This window comes from Prunus mume, linkage group LG5 (genome assembly GCF_029339155.1).
Source record: "Prunus mume cultivar Tortuosa linkage group LG5, ASM2933915v1, whole genome shotgun sequence".
In the NCBI taxonomy this organism is placed as follows: domain Eukaryota; kingdom Viridiplantae; phylum Streptophyta; class Magnoliopsida; order Rosales; family Rosaceae; genus Prunus; species Prunus mume.
Genome location: NC_142702.1, coordinates 28471138 through 28488850, shown reverse-complemented (window position 1 = coordinate 28488850; position 17713 = coordinate 28471138). Strand labels below are relative to the sequence as shown.

General features: G+C 38.5%; 4 protein-coding genes and 1 pseudogene across 9 annotated transcripts; 1 reads left to right on the top strand and 4 right to left on the bottom strand.

The window, feature by feature from the left end:
• Positions 1 to 356: 356 nt before the first annotated feature.
• Positions 357 to 4660, bottom strand: RS41 (RNA-binding (RRM/RBD/RNP motifs) family protein). Of its 6 annotated transcripts, none has more exons than XM_089053368.1 (7): positions 4522 to 4621; positions 3624 to 3732; positions 2275 to 2617; positions 1929 to 2050; positions 1597 to 1832; positions 762 to 1490; positions 357 to 647 (listed from the first exon to the last, which is right to left on the bottom strand). In XM_089053368.1, exons 4-7 carry the CDS (start codon positions 2031 to 2033, stop codon positions 623 to 625), a joined length of 1095 nt encoding a protein of 364 aa, XP_088909494.1. In that variant the 5' UTR covers positions 2034 to 2050; positions 2275 to 2617; positions 3624 to 3732; positions 4522 to 4621; the 3' UTR covers positions 357 to 622. The 6 variants fall into 6 exon arrangements, with proteins under 6 accessions (XP_088909494.1, XP_088909493.1, XP_088909495.1 ...); XM_089053367.1 differs by having other exon boundaries at positions 1929 to 2193; positions 4522 to 4615; XM_089053369.1 differs by having other exon boundaries at positions 1938 to 2050; positions 4522 to 4577.
• A 516-nt stretch (positions 4661 to 5176) lies between these two features.
• Positions 5177 to 5870, bottom strand: LOC148917508 (LOB domain-containing protein 23 pseudogene; annotated as a pseudogene).
• A 496-nt stretch (positions 5871 to 6366) lies between these two features.
• Positions 6367 to 10791, bottom strand: LOC103333421 (uncharacterized). The gene is made up of 7 exons (XM_089052462.1): positions 10641 to 10791; positions 9582 to 9734; positions 9098 to 9493; positions 8876 to 8952; positions 7238 to 8560; positions 6731 to 7075; positions 6367 to 6608 (listed from the first exon to the last, which is right to left on the bottom strand). The coding sequence occupies exons 1-7, from the start codon at positions 10789 to 10791 to the stop codon at positions 6561 to 6563; spliced, it is 2493 nt and encodes an 830-aa protein (XP_088908588.1). The 3' UTR covers positions 6367 to 6560.
• A 1971-nt stretch (positions 10792 to 12762) lies between these two features.
• Positions 12763 to 15003, bottom strand: LOC103333257 (TraB family protein). The gene is made up of 7 exons (XM_016794459.2): positions 14486 to 15003; positions 14254 to 14375; positions 14023 to 14111; positions 13861 to 13935; positions 13656 to 13763; positions 13386 to 13484; positions 12763 to 13186 (listed from the first exon to the last, which is right to left on the bottom strand). The coding sequence occupies exons 1-7, from the start codon at positions 14863 to 14865 to the stop codon at positions 12905 to 12907; spliced, it is 1155 nt and encodes a 384-aa protein (XP_016649945.2). The 5' UTR covers positions 14866 to 15003; the 3' UTR covers positions 12763 to 12904.
• An 819-nt stretch (positions 15004 to 15822) lies between these two features.
• On the top strand, positions 15823 to 16870 carry LOC103333258 (ethylene-responsive transcription factor ERF027). The gene has a single exon (XM_008236075.3). It carries the CDS (start codon positions 15827 to 15829, stop codon positions 16610 to 16612), a length of 786 nt encoding a protein of 261 aa, XP_008234297.1. The 5' UTR covers positions 15823 to 15826; the 3' UTR covers positions 16613 to 16870.
• The last annotated feature ends 843 nt before the right edge of the window (positions 16871 to 17713 follow it).

Sequence of the window (17713 nt, the reverse complement as noted above, 5' to 3'; positions counted from 1 at the left end):
AACTTTTTTTGTTAATTAAAAAAAATAATAATACTAACAACAGCTTCAACCTACAAGCTCAAATGACGTTTCTCTTTTCGCTCTTTTTATATATATTTTTTATTATTATACAAATAACATATCTCTCTTCCCTTGATAAAAACCGATAAAAAGGAACAAAACAAACACGGGCACGGTTCATTTGTCAGGACAAGGGCATCGAGCACTTTAACAAATCAATAACACAGGAAACAAAAATGCCACACAGCTGTAAGCAGACGGAAATCAAGGCCGGCCAAGAAATTTAGACATGAATCAAAGTCCAATTGAGGAATTTCCAAACACAAAATAACCTGCCTTACGAACGGAACAATCAAGAAATTGAAATTGAAATTGTAAACAACCACTTGGAGGGCCAAATTCTGTATCAAGTTGCTTGTTCAATAGCAATAATAAGTTCCATGAAGTTTTGGGCAGAAACAACTGCAGACAAGTATCTCTAAAAGCTACAACTCAGAAATAAGGCTACAAGAAACTACATAAGCTGTATTATGATTCGACTCTACAGAGGGAGTTTTCAAGGGAACCACAAACTGCAGCATCTCACAACCAGACAGATCCAAACCACTGATCAAGATCATCATCATTCCTCAGCTTGTGGTGAACGGCTGCAGTTAACAACAAAAATAGATGTGTTACAACAAAAGACAAGACTACATTTATTTACAAGTATGAATAACACAATTAATAATAATCCAGGAGAGTCAGATCGAAATTCAAACCTGCTATATCTCTCCTGCATGGGGCTTTCAGGCCCACCATAGTTAGGGCTGTCCCCCCTAGCTTCAGGCACAGAATTGGGGCTTGGACCGCGACCATGTTCAGGGCTGACCCTCTCTCTTTCATAAGGACTGCTGCTGGGGCCCCGACCATTTTCAGGACTACTCCTATCTCTCTTATATGGACTCTGGATGGCGCCATTTTCAGGACTGCCCCTATCTCTCTTATATGGACTCTCGATGGCACCATTTTCAGGACTGTCCCTATCTCTCTTATATGGACTATGGATGGGAGCATGGCCATTGTCAGCACCAGGCCTCTCTCTTCCATAAGGACTACGGCTACGGGTACGATCACGGATACGGTCTGCACTCACCCTCTCTTTCCGGGGACTACGACTAGTGATCCGGCCATGATCAGATCTCTCCCTTCGATAGGGACTTGGGCTGTGGCCTCGCCCATAGTCTGGACTTACTCTCTCCCTTCGATAAGGACTTGGGCCACGGCCATAATCAGGACTACCCCTCTCTCTCCGGTAGGGACCAGGGCTAGGGCCACGGCCATAATCAGGGCTACCCCTCTCTCTTTTGTAGGGACTTGGGGATCTTCTTCTATCACGGCCTCTGTCTAGTGATCTATCACGACTTCTCCTATCAGGACTAAAGCCGTCTCTTCTTTCATCATCATCACGAACTGCATACTCCACTGATATAACTCGATCCATCAGCTTGCTGCAAAAACACATTATCAGCCAATAACAAAATGACACATGAAATTTAAAAAATCTAATACAATGCTTGCTCGGGGGGAGAGAGAGAGAGAGAGAGAGGGATCCACCTCATGTTCGTGGCTTCCAATGCCCTAGTAGCATCTTCTTGTGACTCATACTGAACAAATGCGAAATTTCTTCTGATCCTAACACTCACAATTTTCCCATATGGATCAAAGTGCCTCTCCAAATCCTTGGTCCTAGTGTGATACGGATCAAAATTTATAACAAACAAGGTCTTTGAAGGTCTTGTATTAGTCGAAGATCTTCTTGAAGCACCCGGTCTTCTAGTACCACGTTCATGCTGCAATACAAACACAGAAGTGCTAAAACCTGTACACTCTGGAAAAAAAACCCTGACAAACAGCAACAAAGCAAAATGAGGATAGAAATTGCCTACATTTGCTACCTTCGTCCATTCAACACGAAGCCTGCGTCCTTTTCTACCAAATTCTTTCCGATCCAGTCCCCGAATAGCATACTCAGCATCTCTCTCATCTTCCATATAGATAAAAGCAAACCCTGTAAAAAACGCGAAGTAAATATTCTGAATAGATTGAAAACAAATTCCATGTGTTTTTTTTACCAAACAAAGGTAAGCATTCCCTGCATAAGGATTCTTCAATAAGAGGCGGCATTCCTCCGTTCAGCAATGTACAAACCACCTAAAATTCTATCCTAATTAAACAGTTTGGCAACCTCCGGGAAATCTACAAACTAAGTGACCAGTAAAATTAGTAACAGACCTTGTATTATGAACTAAGTGATGTCAAGGGACAACAATCCAAAAGTGGATGTCTCATGGTGGGTCAATGTAAAGATAGTGCCTTCTCCATCTAATCTGCTGCCTCTGCCATGGGATTGGGCAGTGTTTCAATCTTGAAACATGTCTGAAATTGAGGGCTGGGCGAAATTCATGAAGAATGAAAGGCAATTGTGACTGTGGAAAATGTGGGATGGCGGTAGTGCAATGGCAGATCAGAGTGACTCTTCTTGATAACAAGAAGAGGAAGCTCGTCACAGGCAAGACAAGGAATTCTGAAGAGCCCATCCACTAGCCTGGGAGAGAATGGATATCCCAAGATAATCCTGCGTCAAAGAAAATGTTGAGTATGGGGGTTTATGCGTCAAAATATATATGCTTTTTTTCTTAAACGTATCCGGAACCCCCAAAGGAACTCAACAAAGGAAGACTGCTGTCACTGAGATTTCTGGATGATTCTTCAATGTGACTGCCGATGAAACAACGTATAGGAAATGCCACCACTACAGATGCAGACGTGCCGTAGTTGAATTGCCTTTTCTGCTGTAAGGCCCAGTGCATTCTCACAGGGTATAATAATTTTTATGTGATTGTTATTACAAATTTAAAATCAATGCAAATTACATGCACATATGCACAAATTTTAATCTCCTGTTCTGGTCATGAACAGACTCCCCGGACAGATTATTAAAATAATAATTTGAACTCTACACTAAGTTCCTTCAAGGTAGCAAACTCAAAATTGCGTGAGAAAGGAATGCTAGATTGCGGCAGCTAGTTCAAGTTTATAATAATTTCTGTTAGTTCAAGAAACAAAGAACTATAAATCATTTATTTTACCAAAGCAAATGCAATGAAATACAAAATGATGACTAAATGCACTAAAATCACTTTAACACCAAATATTACCACACACAAGCTGTGAACTGTGTAGTCAGTTTTCAGGTGTTTAAGTAATTTAGTGAATTCAGTCACAATTTTGTATTCCCACATAATTGGTTCTGCAAAAGAAATTATTTATAACTCTTTTGGGATCAAAATTAGAGGATGAATTCTAATACAACATTTGAGTTGGTCTCTTCCAGGTTTGTCATGCTTTACCCTATGAGAAGTTTTTTGGAGGGAGTAAGATGGGGGTGGCATTGGGTAGATGTGCTGCAATGGCTATTTGATTGAGAGTATGTTTGTAGATATTTGGGCAGAAGAGATGGATAACTAGTGTCATTGGGGAAACAAGCACAACATAGAGATGAGGAAGGTTAACGCAATAATAAGCTTCATGCAGATACAACAATAGAAATGCAATCAACACGAGGTGAGCAAATAACTCACCAGACTTCATATCCACTCTGTCAACTTTCCCATATCTACCGAAAAGCCGCTCCAATTCATTTTGTCGAGCATCATATTCAAAATTTCCACAAAAAATAGGCCTCATTTTCTGAGACAAGTGAGAATAAGCTATTAGTAAACATGCAAAATAATCTTTCACACTGTCCAAATAAGAACAATAGAACGAATATGTTAAAAATGCAACAAGTACCAACTAACAATCCAACATCACCAAATTCTCACCAAACATTCTTCAGAAGCAAAAACAACGAGGCGCTTAAATTCAAGGTAACTATGTTACGTTCATAGGCAAAACTCACAAAAAGCTCGGGTCTTTTGTCATACAAGGGGCATTAATCTCAAATCATTACATTCAACCAGAAACTAAGACCTAGAAATCACAAGAAATATCAACTATTACTGAAGAAACAAAAGGTGCAATTCAGCTATGCATTTCACTAAAACCAGAAGTTTGGACCTAATTTAGCCAACGGAAAAAAAAAGGGCTATGCATTTCACGAAAACAAGAGCTCCAATTCAAATTTAGCAAAAAAAGAATATACAAAAATAAAATTGATAACCAAAAGAATTTCCAATCGGTGAAATACCGCTAAATAGACAACAAATTAATAAATTAATAAAATTAATAAAGGAAAAGAAACCAGAAAACAAAGACCAGAGTCGCAGAGCAGTCAGATCTACCGCTATAGAAACCCTAAATGTCAGATCCCCATTCGGTTGCCGAGAAACGGTAGCTAATAAAAAAATTGGCAAACAGCAACGCAAGAAGTAACCAGATCACAATTTTCGTTTCTTTCGAATTTTCTAGGGAACCAAGCGGAAACCTATGAAGCTTTTAGATAGGAAAACGATGATCAGGTTTCAGAATGTTTCTTACCTTCTCTTTTACAGACGACGATATAAAAGCAACGGAGCCTCGAACCCTAGCGATTTGAGGGAAGTGGGTGATATTTCTTTGATTTGACCGAACCGAAGCCCTCGTGAGTGTAATAAATAGTACAAGAAAACAACGTTTTGGATATTGTTGAAAAGGACCCTATATTTTAGTATATTTATACAAATGGTCCTTTCTGATTGATCGAGTCACTTTGATAAATAATAAAAATAGGGGGAAAATAAGATATTTTTATCATCTGAACCCACCACGTGCGCGGTGTCGGTTTGCCAAAAATATCTTTGCCGGTTACAAATCTAAGCTGAACATGACGGCCCAGTTTGGACTAGGGATCTTGGGTTCATTACTATTGGCCCACTAGTTTGGGTTGATTGAGTTTCTGGGCCCTTCGCTTCATAATTTGGAAAGTATTTAAAAAAATCAGAAATTATACGGCATAACCCCTAAAAATATGTGCAAGGAGTTTGTTGTTCGAGTGGTTTTACCTGAGGCCCTAGGTTCGATTCTTCTCCCTCTCCCAACATTGTTCGAGTGTTTGTACAGATAATTGACTTTTACTTGTCTCATGTATTACTCCAGCAACATCATACACAAATAAACTCTCTAACAACAATTTTTTTTCCATACAAAAATCAAATCAAGTAAACCAAGGAGCTTCAGAGGAAGAACCAAATTGGGTGTCCCCAACATTGATTTGGTCCGGCAAGAAATTAAAGTTGGGTTGAACTTGTAATTGGTAATGAGGTTGAGGTTGTTGTAGTCCTTCCTTGTCCACCACTAGAGCTAATGAAGGCAATCTCAGCTCGTGTTTTAGCTAATTGGCATTCTGCCTTGTTTATTTCTTGATGTAATTGTGAAATAGTCTTAACACAACCATACACACAATCTTGTGTTCTACATTCAGCTTCATAACACAAAGTATCGGCTGCTTCACCTCTCAAATGGTGTGGTAGTTGCTGAAGAAGAGTCATAAGTAGGAAAGAAATCATAGTTAGAGATGATATAAATACAAAATAAATTTCTCACAAGTTGGTAATTAAGGAAGAAAAGATGTATCGATCTAATACACGATATAGTTACATATGATAAAGATTTTGTCTAGTAACACTCAATCTTCACGAATCGAAAAGTGTCCTGAAAAAATCATTTGAACCTTTAATTTGTAGGATTATTACCTGGAGCATTTTGGCAACATTGCTGGCACCATAGATTCTATGAACAGAGGCAAATCTTTCAGGATTATTGGGAGGAAAATAGGGAAAGAATATGCAATCTGAAGGACATCTCCTTCTCAGATACTTGCAAGCTGCACAACGACCAGAAATCATGATCCAAAATCTCACCAAAATAGATTTTCTCAATCGTTTTGGAAGAAGAAATCTTAGAAAAGATTTGATTTGTGGTGTCTAAATCTTTTTGGAAGAAGAAATCTATTTGTATCGGGGCCATTTGTTTAGCTTTGGAAAGGATTTTCTCCAACGGCTAGTTTTTTATTGTCAAATTGAAGAAGATTGAGGAAATTTGATTGGGATGGTAATAGAATGGTAGACTTTTAATTAGCGTTTGGTTTCTCATTTTAGATTTTTTTGCTTATCAAAAAGATTTCCATTCGAAAGCTTTGGTATTGAACATTCCCATTATACATTTTTGGGAAGCTAACGGTGCAAGAGTTGACTAAATCTGATTTGTTTTAATTGTTCTGAAGAACTGATGCAAGGGCCTTACTCAACAATGCTGTTTGGTGCAGGCCCTGCCCAGGCCTAAATTAATGAGAGAGAGAGAGAGAGAGAGAGAGAGAGCGAGCAAACATGTACATGTCACCATATAAAAAAGTCTTAAATTTGCAAAACACAAACTAGCAAGATAGCCAAAATTATGTACCAATATTAGTCTCTACTGTATAGCTAGCTATAATAAGTCATCTATCTAAATCTAAATCCAATCACACTAATTTAAGAAACTTTTCAAAGGACTGGATTCGGATCGATCCTTGCTCGGCTTTTGACTGCTTTCAATACAAATTACATATCAGCATCCAATATGGCATTTAAGAAATCATCGTCACAATCCTGCAAGAATTTAAGTAAAACAAAATGAGTATTTCATTAGCGAAAATCATCAAAGAGCCATTTCATATATCATATAAGTGCGTGGTTGCTACAAATGACTATAAATCGAATTGTTGAGTTACCTGAAAAGGGTGCTCTGGATCAAATAATATGCTGTAGTCCTCTGAGTCAAAGACGTTGCCATCGAATTCGGGGTTGACGACTTGTTGATCACCACCCTCCTGCTGCTGCTGCTGAACAGTCACACATTTGCCAGTAATTAGTATTATGATAATATAATGTCTGTGAGAGAGAGAGTATGCAATCAGTAGGCATGCCTGGTTCCAAGATTGTTCATTAGCTGCATTATCTTCGACATGGTAAGAGTCAAGGTTTGGAACTTGGTCCGCAGAAGGGTCCGGCACTTCAACTTGATGTAAGAAACTAGCAAAGTCGGGAGGAAGTTGATCTTGATCTCCATCTTGTTGCTGCACACATTGATATAAACAATTCTGTGGTGAAACACACAGAGAGAGAGAGAGAGAGAGAGAGAGAGAGAGAGAGAGAGAGAGACCAACATTTATAGCTGAAATAATATATATTAACTAGGATGAAAGAAAAATCATTAATTTATGGTTTATTATAGGCACCTGAAAAGGAGGAGGAGAAGGTTCGTAGTTGTTCTGCTGATCCATAAACAGATTACTGAGCATCAAGTCATCAATGTCAACGACCAATTCTTGTTCATGAGAAATATTGTTGTTGTTGATCAAGGTAGGAGGAGCATCTGTAATAATAGTATTATCCATGACACCACTAACGGAAATTTCAACATTTCCTCGTCCAACATTCATATTTGCCAGACCACATTGGTCATTAACATTCCCTGCGGGCGGTGGCAGCACTGGAACATTTTGTTGCTGATCATCACCATTGTTCTTAAGCAAACTTGGTGGAAATTGGTATGCAGAACTAGCACTAATCTCAAACCCGGCAGAAGAAGACATCGACGATGAAGAAGCTCCCAATTGAGCCATGTAACCAGAATTAAAAATCCCATTATTGTTCCCAATTGGTGCACCAGTGAGACTCACATTTGGATATCCACCACCAATATTAATATTGTTAGTAATATTATTGAGCATCCCAGCTGGTTGACTACCCATTAATCCTACTAGCTCTCTGCCACTGCTGCTCATAATTTGGGATCCGGCAAAGTTACTAACCAGCTGGTGACTGGAGTTTGGCACCTGCTGGTTCACATTGTTAACATTAGACCCCATGTTCTCGAAGCTTGAAGACAATGGAGTATAACTTGAACTGATCTGGTTTCCTGATGTAGCAAAGTTGTAGCTGAATGGGTTATTGGTGAAAGTGAAAACTCCATTCTGCCTTGGCTGACTTTGTTGTGGGTGTACTTGCATCAAACTGTTTGTACCAATATTATTGTTGGTAAGTCCAATATTGTTGTTCATTAGGCCAAAAGACATACCTCCATTGCCAAAAGTGTTCATCAATTGTTGCACCCCAAAAGCTGCCGTGCGGCAGTTTGCTTGGCAAAGCAGCTGATCCCCATTACCATTACCAAGCATTGGTTGCTGGCAGAGAATGTTAGCTTGATTATTGCTCAATAGACGCGACTGGCCTGAACCGATTAGTTGAGGGAAGGATCTGCTGCTGTTGCTGCTTGAAGATTGATGGTAATTGGGGAATTGGATGGAGCCAAGGTTATTGGAAGCAGCAGCAGTGAGAGCTAGGGTGTTTCCATTTCCAGCTGATGGTTGAAATGTAGAGGCAATTGATGTTCCCATTTGCTGTGGGTTGAGGAGTTGTGAATAATATTGGTCTCGTTGGACATTGTTGAAGACTAGTGCTGGATGGCCAAGTGCAAAGCTTGACCTGAACACCCTCTCAGACAAGCACTTGGATAGCCTGGCTTTCTCCGCAACTCGTTTCAAGAAGATACGATACTTCTGCAAATTCATATACATGTTCAAACCATCGTTAACAAAGTGAGATCTTGAAGGTTAAAAAAAATGTTTTTAATACATGCATATATAAAATAAAATAAAAAGAGGAATTTTTCAATAAACACTAGAATGATCATTAATATATTTAGCTACAAGTGCGTGTCTTCATATAAAATAACGTTTCTTTCTTTGCATGGAGTGTGAAGTGAAAGAACTTTTAAAAAAAAAATTAAATATTCCCAATCGAAAAGGAAATCACATAAAATTTTAATTAATATAATTGATTAATTCTAATAAACTAATTGAATAATAACAAACCTGCAAATGGCTGGCTACATTTTCTCTAGTTAAGCCTGGCACATTCATGAACTCGAGAATCCTCTTTGGCACAGCCTCTGCATGAACCCAAAAGGAAAAGGAGAAAAAAGGCATACAAATGTTATCAGATTTAATTAATACAATGCAAGCTATACGTATAAACACATATAATTCGAAAGGAAATAAAAGATGAGATAATTGGTGATAAGCAAAGTTGCATACTGTCCAAGCCAATGTGTCTGATGGCCAGCAGAAACTGATTGTGAAGTGAATTTGTCCACACCACTTTTGGCTTCTTTGGGGCAACCATACGTTCTTCATTATCGTCTTCCCTGTGCCTCTTACGTTCCTTTTTGACCTTGGCCTCAGCTTTTTTCTCCTGTTTTTCTTCGTCGGTATCAGAAGATGTCTCAGAACTTCCATCCTCGACCTCACCAGGTGCTTCTCCTGGAGCACTTTCTATTTCCTCTATGATAACCGATTTACCCTTTTTAGCTGCAACAGCATACTGCCACACATTCTTAATGTCATCTTTGCTCACAGGCTTTACTATATAGTACACAACTCCACCCTCTAAACTCTTTAGTATCACACTCTCTTTGTCGTCTGCGGACATCACTGCGTTGAGAAAATTAAACGAAGTTAGTTTTATTAAGGATATGTGTGAGATTAGTTTATTTAATTACTACTCAAAATTAACACTCACTAATAACAGGTAGCTTAAATTCTTCATGGACATGCTTTTGCAATTCAAACCCATTCATCTGAGGCATATGAAGATCTGTAACAACTAGATCAAATATGCCTTTCCTCGCTCGAAGGGTAGCCAAAGCATCGATAGGGTTTCTAACCGAGACAACTGAAAATCAACAACCAAATGTTAGCGTAGTATATATATATATATATAGTTGAATAAAGGAATTAATTAAATCTTGGAACACATATAGCATGGATTAATGAAATCACATTTGGACCCTCACAAACACACACACATACATGCATGAATCAAGGATTTACTCTGAGACCTTGTATATATACCTGATGAAGGAGTGGATCTCCAAAGGCTTTTTTTTTTTTTTAAATTATAAAAAAATAAAATAAAAATTGCTACCCTTTGATTTCAAATAGGGAAACCAATATACCCAACAAAAGAGTAAAATTGTGACTTATAAGGGCCTTTTCTTATTATAAAAGAAATAAAGAAATAAAGAAATAAAGCTACGCTTATTTGCCAAGGAAATCAATAATCATCACCATATACAAGATATAATAAAATTGTCTAATTGGATGCACATTCATCCCCTTTTGTTTGAGTCGGGAAAATTACACACACAAAAACCCTAATCGCATATCACATATATTTAGTTTTCTTATCAAACATTCTTACAGAAAAAAGCTGCAGAAAAAAGTCCAAAGAATTCTCTTGGATCCATCGAAACAAAAGAAAACCTGATCTAATTTACCTAGTACAGGATGAGATCTAGATCTAGTCAAAGGGAAAAGGTTGGATTTAAAAAACATAACTGAGACTTCAATTTATGTAAGGAATTAAGAAAACAAGCGCAACTTAAATTCTCACTTATAGTGAAAAAGACATGCAAAAAGTCTTAGAAAAAACTCCATGACTCTTGTAATGTAAAGAAATTGACTAATAAAAATGAAACTTGTCGTGGAATTGATCAACAAACATGAATGCATAGAAAGTCTTGTCATAATCCCAACCATACACACGAGATCTAAAAAGGACATGCACGAATCTATATACCTTGGTAACTCCATGTTTTAAGCATTGCTGAAACTATAGCTAGAGTGGTTGCATCGTCGTCCACAACCAAGATATTGATCATATCTACGAAAGAGGGTTTGGTATTTGCAGAAGATTGCCTAAACTCAGACCTCTCTGTAGCCGCATCCATGGCTAGGAATGAATGAAGTGTCTTGAAGCACACTGAGAGGGGGTATATATAATACCAGATGCTTCTGGGTTAAATCAGCAGTGACATCAAATGAAGATGCAATATGTGTAAGAAAACGGCTTATAATCTAAAGAGAAAGGGAGCTTGTCTTTATCCAAATTCCCTCTCTCTCTCTATTTCTCAGACAATTGCATGCAGTGCAGAAATGTGAGTTACAAAGATGACATACATGCATCGCCCCCTTATTTCACACTAATTAATGGAAATATCTAGAGTGAAATAGACATTTATTTTGTTTTACCAAACATGGGAGGTTCTAATTACATGGAGTTCTTAGTGAAGAAGATTTCACAATCTCTCAATTTAATAGCATGCCACGGAAGTTTGTCTTCCAATTTTGGACTATAATTTGGAGTTTTCAAACGGGATGAATATCATTTTATTTGCAATTCAAATTTTAAAAAATTGGCTAGTGTTCGAGAGAGTATTTAATTCGTTTAGTCAATTTAAGATGCTTCATACACTTATGCAGTTAGCATATATGTTTGTTAGTTTCAACTTCTACAACATTTGAATGCTCCAATTTATAGTCACACAAGTTACTTGTCACATATTGAATTAATATGTGTATATGTTCTATTGCATTTCTAGTGGCTAGCCAATTTATATCAAACTAGATAGCTTCTCCTTAAGTTAACTTTTTTTTCTCATCTCTAGCTTGTGTTTAAGAATGTAGAGTGGCTAGGCTTTAGGGGTTCGTATTGAAGATTTACTAGTTGAAGTTTAATTGAAGAATTATTTCGATCACATAATGAAATATAGAATGTCTTAAAACAACTGCTCAACAAACTCTAACAACTTAACCAGAAACTGTTTATTAAACTGACTATTAACGCCCTAACGAATAACGGTTTTTTAACCTAACGATTAACTGATCAAACGAATAACTGCTTGTTAACCTAACGATTAACGGCCAATCATTTGTTTGATACAAATGTGCTAGCATCAGTCACCACGTGTTGATGGAAACCGAAACTGTTCAAGAACTACCAAATGCATTTTATTTTGGAAAAAGAATTCCTTCAAGTGTTACTCTGTTGATTGCTTGACAAAAGGAAGGAAAATATAAGTAAAGGGTTAGGTCTCTTTAGTTTCACTCAGAACTACTTCATGTAAGATCTCTAAAATGAAAACTAAAAAACTCTTCGTCGTAAGAATATTATTGATCAAAAATGAAAAGTTGAAAATGACGTCAGTTACAGCAGCATTCGTCGGGAGAAACGTGGACAAATTTCACTTGTTTTTGAGTAGTTTCCAGATTTGAATATAAATGCTGGTAAATGTTGCTGGATTTTGTACTGTTGCACTTTACAGCCTCAGGTTTTTTTATTTCAATTCGAGGGAAAGGGATTTTTATGTAAGTCAGACCAATCTTGGCTGGAACCTGAGAAACTCTGCCAATTGGTGGCCTAATAGGGCTGGCTTTAGTTACCATTAAAACTAAAGTTAATTTGTTCATATTATAATTGCTGTCATCAATACAGAATCTCAGAACCAAAACCAGGATTAGGCGATTGGCTCCTCGTTTCTGAAACCACTAATTCCCTTGGTTGAGTTGAGTCCATTTTTTTACAAGCAATTAAGTCATGTAAATGACAATATTGCCTCTGTATTTAGCGTGGTGTTCATGCATCAAGCACACACCCTGCCATGCACCTGCAACAGCTAGCGCACACAGGTGAAACATTTTCAGTGGCTGGTTTCCACTAAAGGAAGAAAATCAAAATCCAGGACTATTTATTACATTCCAAAAATTTCACCTCCTTTAGATATGATTAGCTAAATTGTCGTGGATTTCGTTTAATGACATCCTTATCACTTAATTAATTACAAAAGGGCTGGCAATGGCATGTTTAATTTGAACACAATCCTGAGTTTGTTTACCATATAAATCAAGCTGGTTTGACATCCTTATCCAAGCAGTAAAAATCTTAACAACAAAGTGAAGTACCAGTTGTAATTTTTTTGAGGTGCCTCTGAGCAACTGAGCAAATTTGTATACAAAAAAAAAGATTGTATTTTCAGCCAATTGAGATTTCAAATCTACTCTACTCTATAATCCACCTTTTATCTGCTCATATAATGCCCACAGAAGGGTGCCAATGACAGTGTCTCTGACCAAGTCCTGGACCAATTTGACAACCCATCTGCCATCAGAACTAGCATCAGTACCTTGACTTGAAGGCCTCTGTCCTACAAGGTCCCTAAACCGCAGATCTCCCAGGTCAGCTAGCAATGCATATATTACACCATTCATGTGTCCCTTTCCAATAACCCCTACCACTCTCTTACTCTTATTCACAGCTTTGCTCCTCTTTAGAGACCATGCAAGATACTGAAAACAACAGCAACAACCACAATATCACTAGGTCGTTGGGGCCTTTATTTTTACTAGCTACTTTTATTTTTACTAGCTACTTTAGACAATCATCATGCACAGTTCAAGTCACTCAAGATTATATATATAGACAGTAAACTAATTAAATAAGGCTTAAAATCATATCATGGTTGAAATTACGATACGTATTACTTACAGTGTCTCGTTCATGTATCAGAGGCTGGAGGAGTGAAGGATATGAAGAACTTAGCTGCTCATAAAGCTGAAATGTGCCATCATCACTTGCACTTGATTCCTACAGCAAAAATGTAACAAGAAAGAAAATTTCAGGACACTGCAAATGTTCTGTTTGAATGAATCAATAAACTTATGATGATCTAGAAGTTATTGAATACTTTTACATTATTTAAGTTCCATTAATCCTGTTATAATTTCAGAGATGTCATAAGGCATTAGCAAAGAAAACCTTGAGATTGTTTTGGGACATATCAGATGGTGAGGTTATCCCGCGAACAACTGAGGCCACCAAGCTCAGTTTCTCTGTCCAATTCAGAGAATTCCAAGCCCTTTCAAGCTGCAAACACGAGTTAAACATTTTTCAACGAAATGAAGAAATGTACGGGTCAAATACAGTCATCTGTTGCGGCAGGGTTTAAATTTGAGCATAGTACAGTTATTTCAATCGGCCGGTCCCCCAGAACTATTTGAGCACCAACTTCTTCAGAGACCTTTCGAGCAGCACGGAACTGCAATTAATCAAATTAATATCACAATGCCATTCATTTTCAGCAGTACATTATACATCTTTAATAAATTTAATTGCATTCAACTACCTCATCACCAAAAGGACGATTGGTATCTGACGAGATCTTTGATGAGAAAACCGCCAAAAGTACTCGTAATGCCAGAGCAGTTTGACCCCCTGTCACGTAAAATTCAATGCAAAGTAACTTGATTGCATGTCAAATAGATTGATGTACAAGAAATAAGTTTTTTATTTTTTATTTTTACGAAGCGTTATTCTAAGGTACGGAGAGGAGAGGGGATCGAACTTGTTTTGTTACCTAAGTTTATGCTCCGACCAACGGCGCCAAAAAACCCAGTTCCAGTCAAAGAGAACACATTTGACCTTAATTGTTGGCCTGCCTCACCATCCATGGAGGCATTAGCATACATAATCCCAGCTCTGAAATTGGGCTCTGCAACAATTTAAGTTAAGATCATCCAAAAAAAGAAAAAAGAACTACTAATCTTATAATTATGTGACGCTTTAACGTTAATTTCCAAGTAACTTGCCTGCTTCTGCAGAGCTCAACCACCACATTGTCTGGCTTCACTGCCCGGACAACGCGCTCAACCTCCAGAGCAGAGTCTTGAGAAATATGAGTGGTGCCAACTAACCAGATGGCCTCCGGTTCGACGAACTCGGTCCTCCAGGCCGGAACTGGACCAAACCGGCTCTTGTCGATGAAGAACAAGGTCCCATTTTCAGCCAAATCAAGCAACTCAGGGTGAGTTTTGGCTATTGTGGCTTTTGAGTGGTCTGAAATTTCTGACCTGAAATTGAAGTCTGGTGGTGGAGGTTTGATGGAAACCTTGAAGGGTTTAAGAGGCTTGGGAGTGAGGAAAACTGGGTTGGTTTGGAAAACTGGGAAGGTTGATCGAATGGTCTCCATGGATGATCTGAGACAACCGTGCGCTGTTTGCTCAGAGTTTCTACAGTTCTAGATAAGGAAACTAAGATTTAACGGTCAGACTGAGAAACAGAGAAAATATGCTTTATTTATTTTATTTTATTTTATTTATTAATGTATAGAGTAAATGTGGGACTTTTGTGCCCATAAAAAAGGGATGTGGGTCTTAATGGGTCTTTTTTCTTTCTTTCTATTCAATGTAAAGTACTGTGGATAATGACTTGGCTTGCTAGGGTAGAAAAAGTACCCGAAAACTTTTATTTTTATTTTTATTTTTAATGAAACATGACAACACTTTGTTTTCCAGTTTTTGGTTCACAAAAACTCTGGTTTGGATTGTGCATGACCTAAATGTGTTAAAAGGAAATCTTAAAAATCCCTAAAAGAAAAAGGATCCGTATCTCCATCGGGGAAAAAGAAGAAAAATAAAGGAGGAGATCCGCACAGTCAACACCAAACACGAGATGGATGGAGAGGGTGGTGTTGTGCTGCTGACTGCTGACTGCTGACTGCTGACTGCTGAGTGAGTGCTGAGCATGATGCAATTAAATTATAAATATCATCCCAACAAGCCCACAGCACAACACAAAAGCAAATCAATGAATTAATTATGAAAAGAAAGAGGGAGATGAAGAACGAGTTTGATACGTGAGTCTGACTGACCGGACCAGATCGGTACCACCAGCTAATCGCTAGCGAACTTTACTCTTAATTAATACGTGTGCGCTGTGTGGCCTCACCTCACCTCACATCACCACCATGTCACTCGTTAATAAAAAGTACTAATTATTAACACTCTTTTGTCACACCACCATACCATTACCCCCCATACATAGAAAAAGTCAGAAAAAAAATAAAATAAAACAAAAACGGCAATTAGGTTATCTCCGCGATTCCCCCACGCTTCTTACAAAAACAAAACCCCGTTTATATATGCATTCTCATGACGGGACCATGGTCACGAATTCATAAATATATATATGATATATACATCATACATGCACAACTTGTATGTCTAGTTGATATATTATTTATGGCCGATCCGTATCGTAACGTGCCCAAAAGTGACCAACCAACTCCAACCTCCAATTCTTCCAACCCTGCCTTTATACTACTTCCTCCTCCCGCTCCTCCTGATCCTACTCCGCCAGCAGCACACGATCGAGACTGCTCCTCGTCGCCCAGACCCGGGCCCTCGGGCGCCTCCACATCCTCATCGCCCAGGGGCCACCCGGTGTACAGGGGAATCCGGTCCCGGAGCGGGAAATGGGTGTCCGAGATTCGGGAGCCGCGTAAGACGACGCGCATATGGCTTGGGACGTACGCCAAGCCGGAGATGGCTGCGGCTGCCTACGACGTGGCGGCGATCGCTCTGAAAGGACCCGATACGGCGCTGAACTTCCCCAACTCGATTCTTACGTATCCGATACCGGCTTCCTCTGCTGCGAGTGACATACGCGCTGCGGCGGCTAGGGCAGCTCAGTCGAGGGCAGAGATGATATCTGCCGGCGAGAGCGGAGGGAGATCGGAGCCGGGTGGGGTAAAAAATGAGGAGGGTAGGGTTGGGCAGGAGGAGGAGGAGGAGGAGTTTATGGATGAGGAAGCGCTTTTGAATATGCCGAATTTGCTGGTGGACATGGCGGAGGGAATGCTGGTGAGCCCCCCGAGAATCTCTTCCGAGGACTCGCCTGGAAATTCCGATGGAGGAGAAAATCTCTGGAGCTATTAATTGATTAGTTTTCTTTGAATGCTTTTTGGATTATTATTCAGGAATCAATAAGCAAATTTGTTGGTGGATATCATCAGTGGTTTGAGCTTAATTCGGACGAAAATTAAGGGTATGATTCTCTTCTGTGTGTGTGTGTATTTTTGTGGAATAATTTTTGTACAACGATATATGCATTTAGATGCTAGCTTCATCTCTACTGCAGCTGATTTGTGTTACTAGCTCTTGGAATTAATGGTTAGGAGGTCGATTTTCTTACTATGCTATAATAATTATTAATAATTAGTTGTATATATTAATTTGCCGTATAAGAAAGAATAAAATTTGCTGCTTGCTGTAACTAGTCTACATGTTGATGGGTGGATGGTATAAAATCTTCCAAAATCTACTCCTCAATTTTCTTATTTCCTTGTTTCTATTTGTGATTAGTACCTCAACTCAACTTTTAGGGCATGCTGTGCTGATCATATATACTTTATCACCCGAACCAAAACAAATTTAACTATAATTCTTGATCATGATTGGACTTGCTGATCGAAACCTTTGAAAGAACTATTCACTGACTGACTGAAAGTCTGCAGAATTCATGTTATTATATGTTGCAGTCTGAGTTCCATAGATTCAGTTACAGACACACTAGAGGCTCGCACCTAGCTATACATATATCTAGACAGTGGGGAGAATATAATAATTGGGTTTGGTTTTCAGATGAGAATTAGTAAATATGAAGGAGAAAGGAGATATGAGCAGGCAATGGCAATTGATTAATCCCATGTGTAGGTATATAGCTAGTATACTCCTCGCCTTACGTACGTACGTATTAGGTAAGCACACAATTCAATACTAGTGTTATATATATATATATATATATATATATATAGAGAGAGAGAGAGAGAGAGAGAGAGAGAGAGAGAGACTAGTGGCTTAGGTCGAAGAAGAAGCAATTACATGTGTAAGGCAACGCTCTATGTGGCGGGGCGGCCCCTGTCAACTAACAATCAGCGTGGCCTTGTCCTTGTCTCGCATATCCATCCAAAAATGGAAAGATTTGTACAAAGATTCTTTCTCTTGGAATCAAACATCATATCTGTTATATATGTTGTA

Bases quoted from the DNA above. Each gene is read 5' to 3' on its own strand.
- RS41 (XM_008236069.3), bottom strand. From the start codon at position 3,729: ATGAGGCCTATTTTTTGTGGAAATTTTGAATATGATGCTCGACAAAAT. The intron at 2,051-3,623 runs GTGAGTTATTTG...CGTTTTTTACAG, and splicing joins CAGAGTGGATATGAAGTCTG to GGTTTGCTTTTATCTATATG. The intron at 1,833-1,928 runs GTAGGCAATTTC...TTTGTATTGCAG, and splicing joins AATGGACGAAGGTAGCAAAT to CATGAACGTGGTACTAGAAG.
- LOC103333421 (XM_089052462.1), bottom strand. From the start codon at position 10,791: ATGGATGCGGCTACAGAGAGGTCTGAGTTTAGGCAATCTTCTGCAAAT. The intron at 9,494-9,581 runs GTGAGTGTTAAT...TTCTCAACGCAG, and splicing joins ATTTAAGCTACCTGTTATTA to TGATGTCCGCAGACGACAAA. The intron at 7,076-7,237 runs GTGCCTATAATA...CAATGTGTGCAG, and splicing joins CTTCTCCTCCTCCTTTTCAG to CAACAAGATGGAGATCAAGA.
- LOC103333257 (XM_016794459.2), bottom strand. From the start codon at position 14,865: ATGGAGACCATTCGATCAACCTTCCCAGTTTTCCAAACCAACCCAGTT. The intron at 14,112-14,253 runs GTAACAAAACAA...TTTACGTGACAG, and splicing joins TGGTCGGAGCATAAACTTAG to GGGGTCAAACTGCTCTGGCA. The intron at 13,485-13,655 runs GTTTTCTTTGCT...TTTTTGCTGTAG, and splicing joins TGTCCCAAAACAATCTCAAG to GAATCAAGTGCAAGTGATGA.
- LOC103333258 (XM_008236075.3), top strand. From the start codon at position 15,827: ATGACGGGACCATGGTCACGAATTCATAAATATATATATGATATATAC.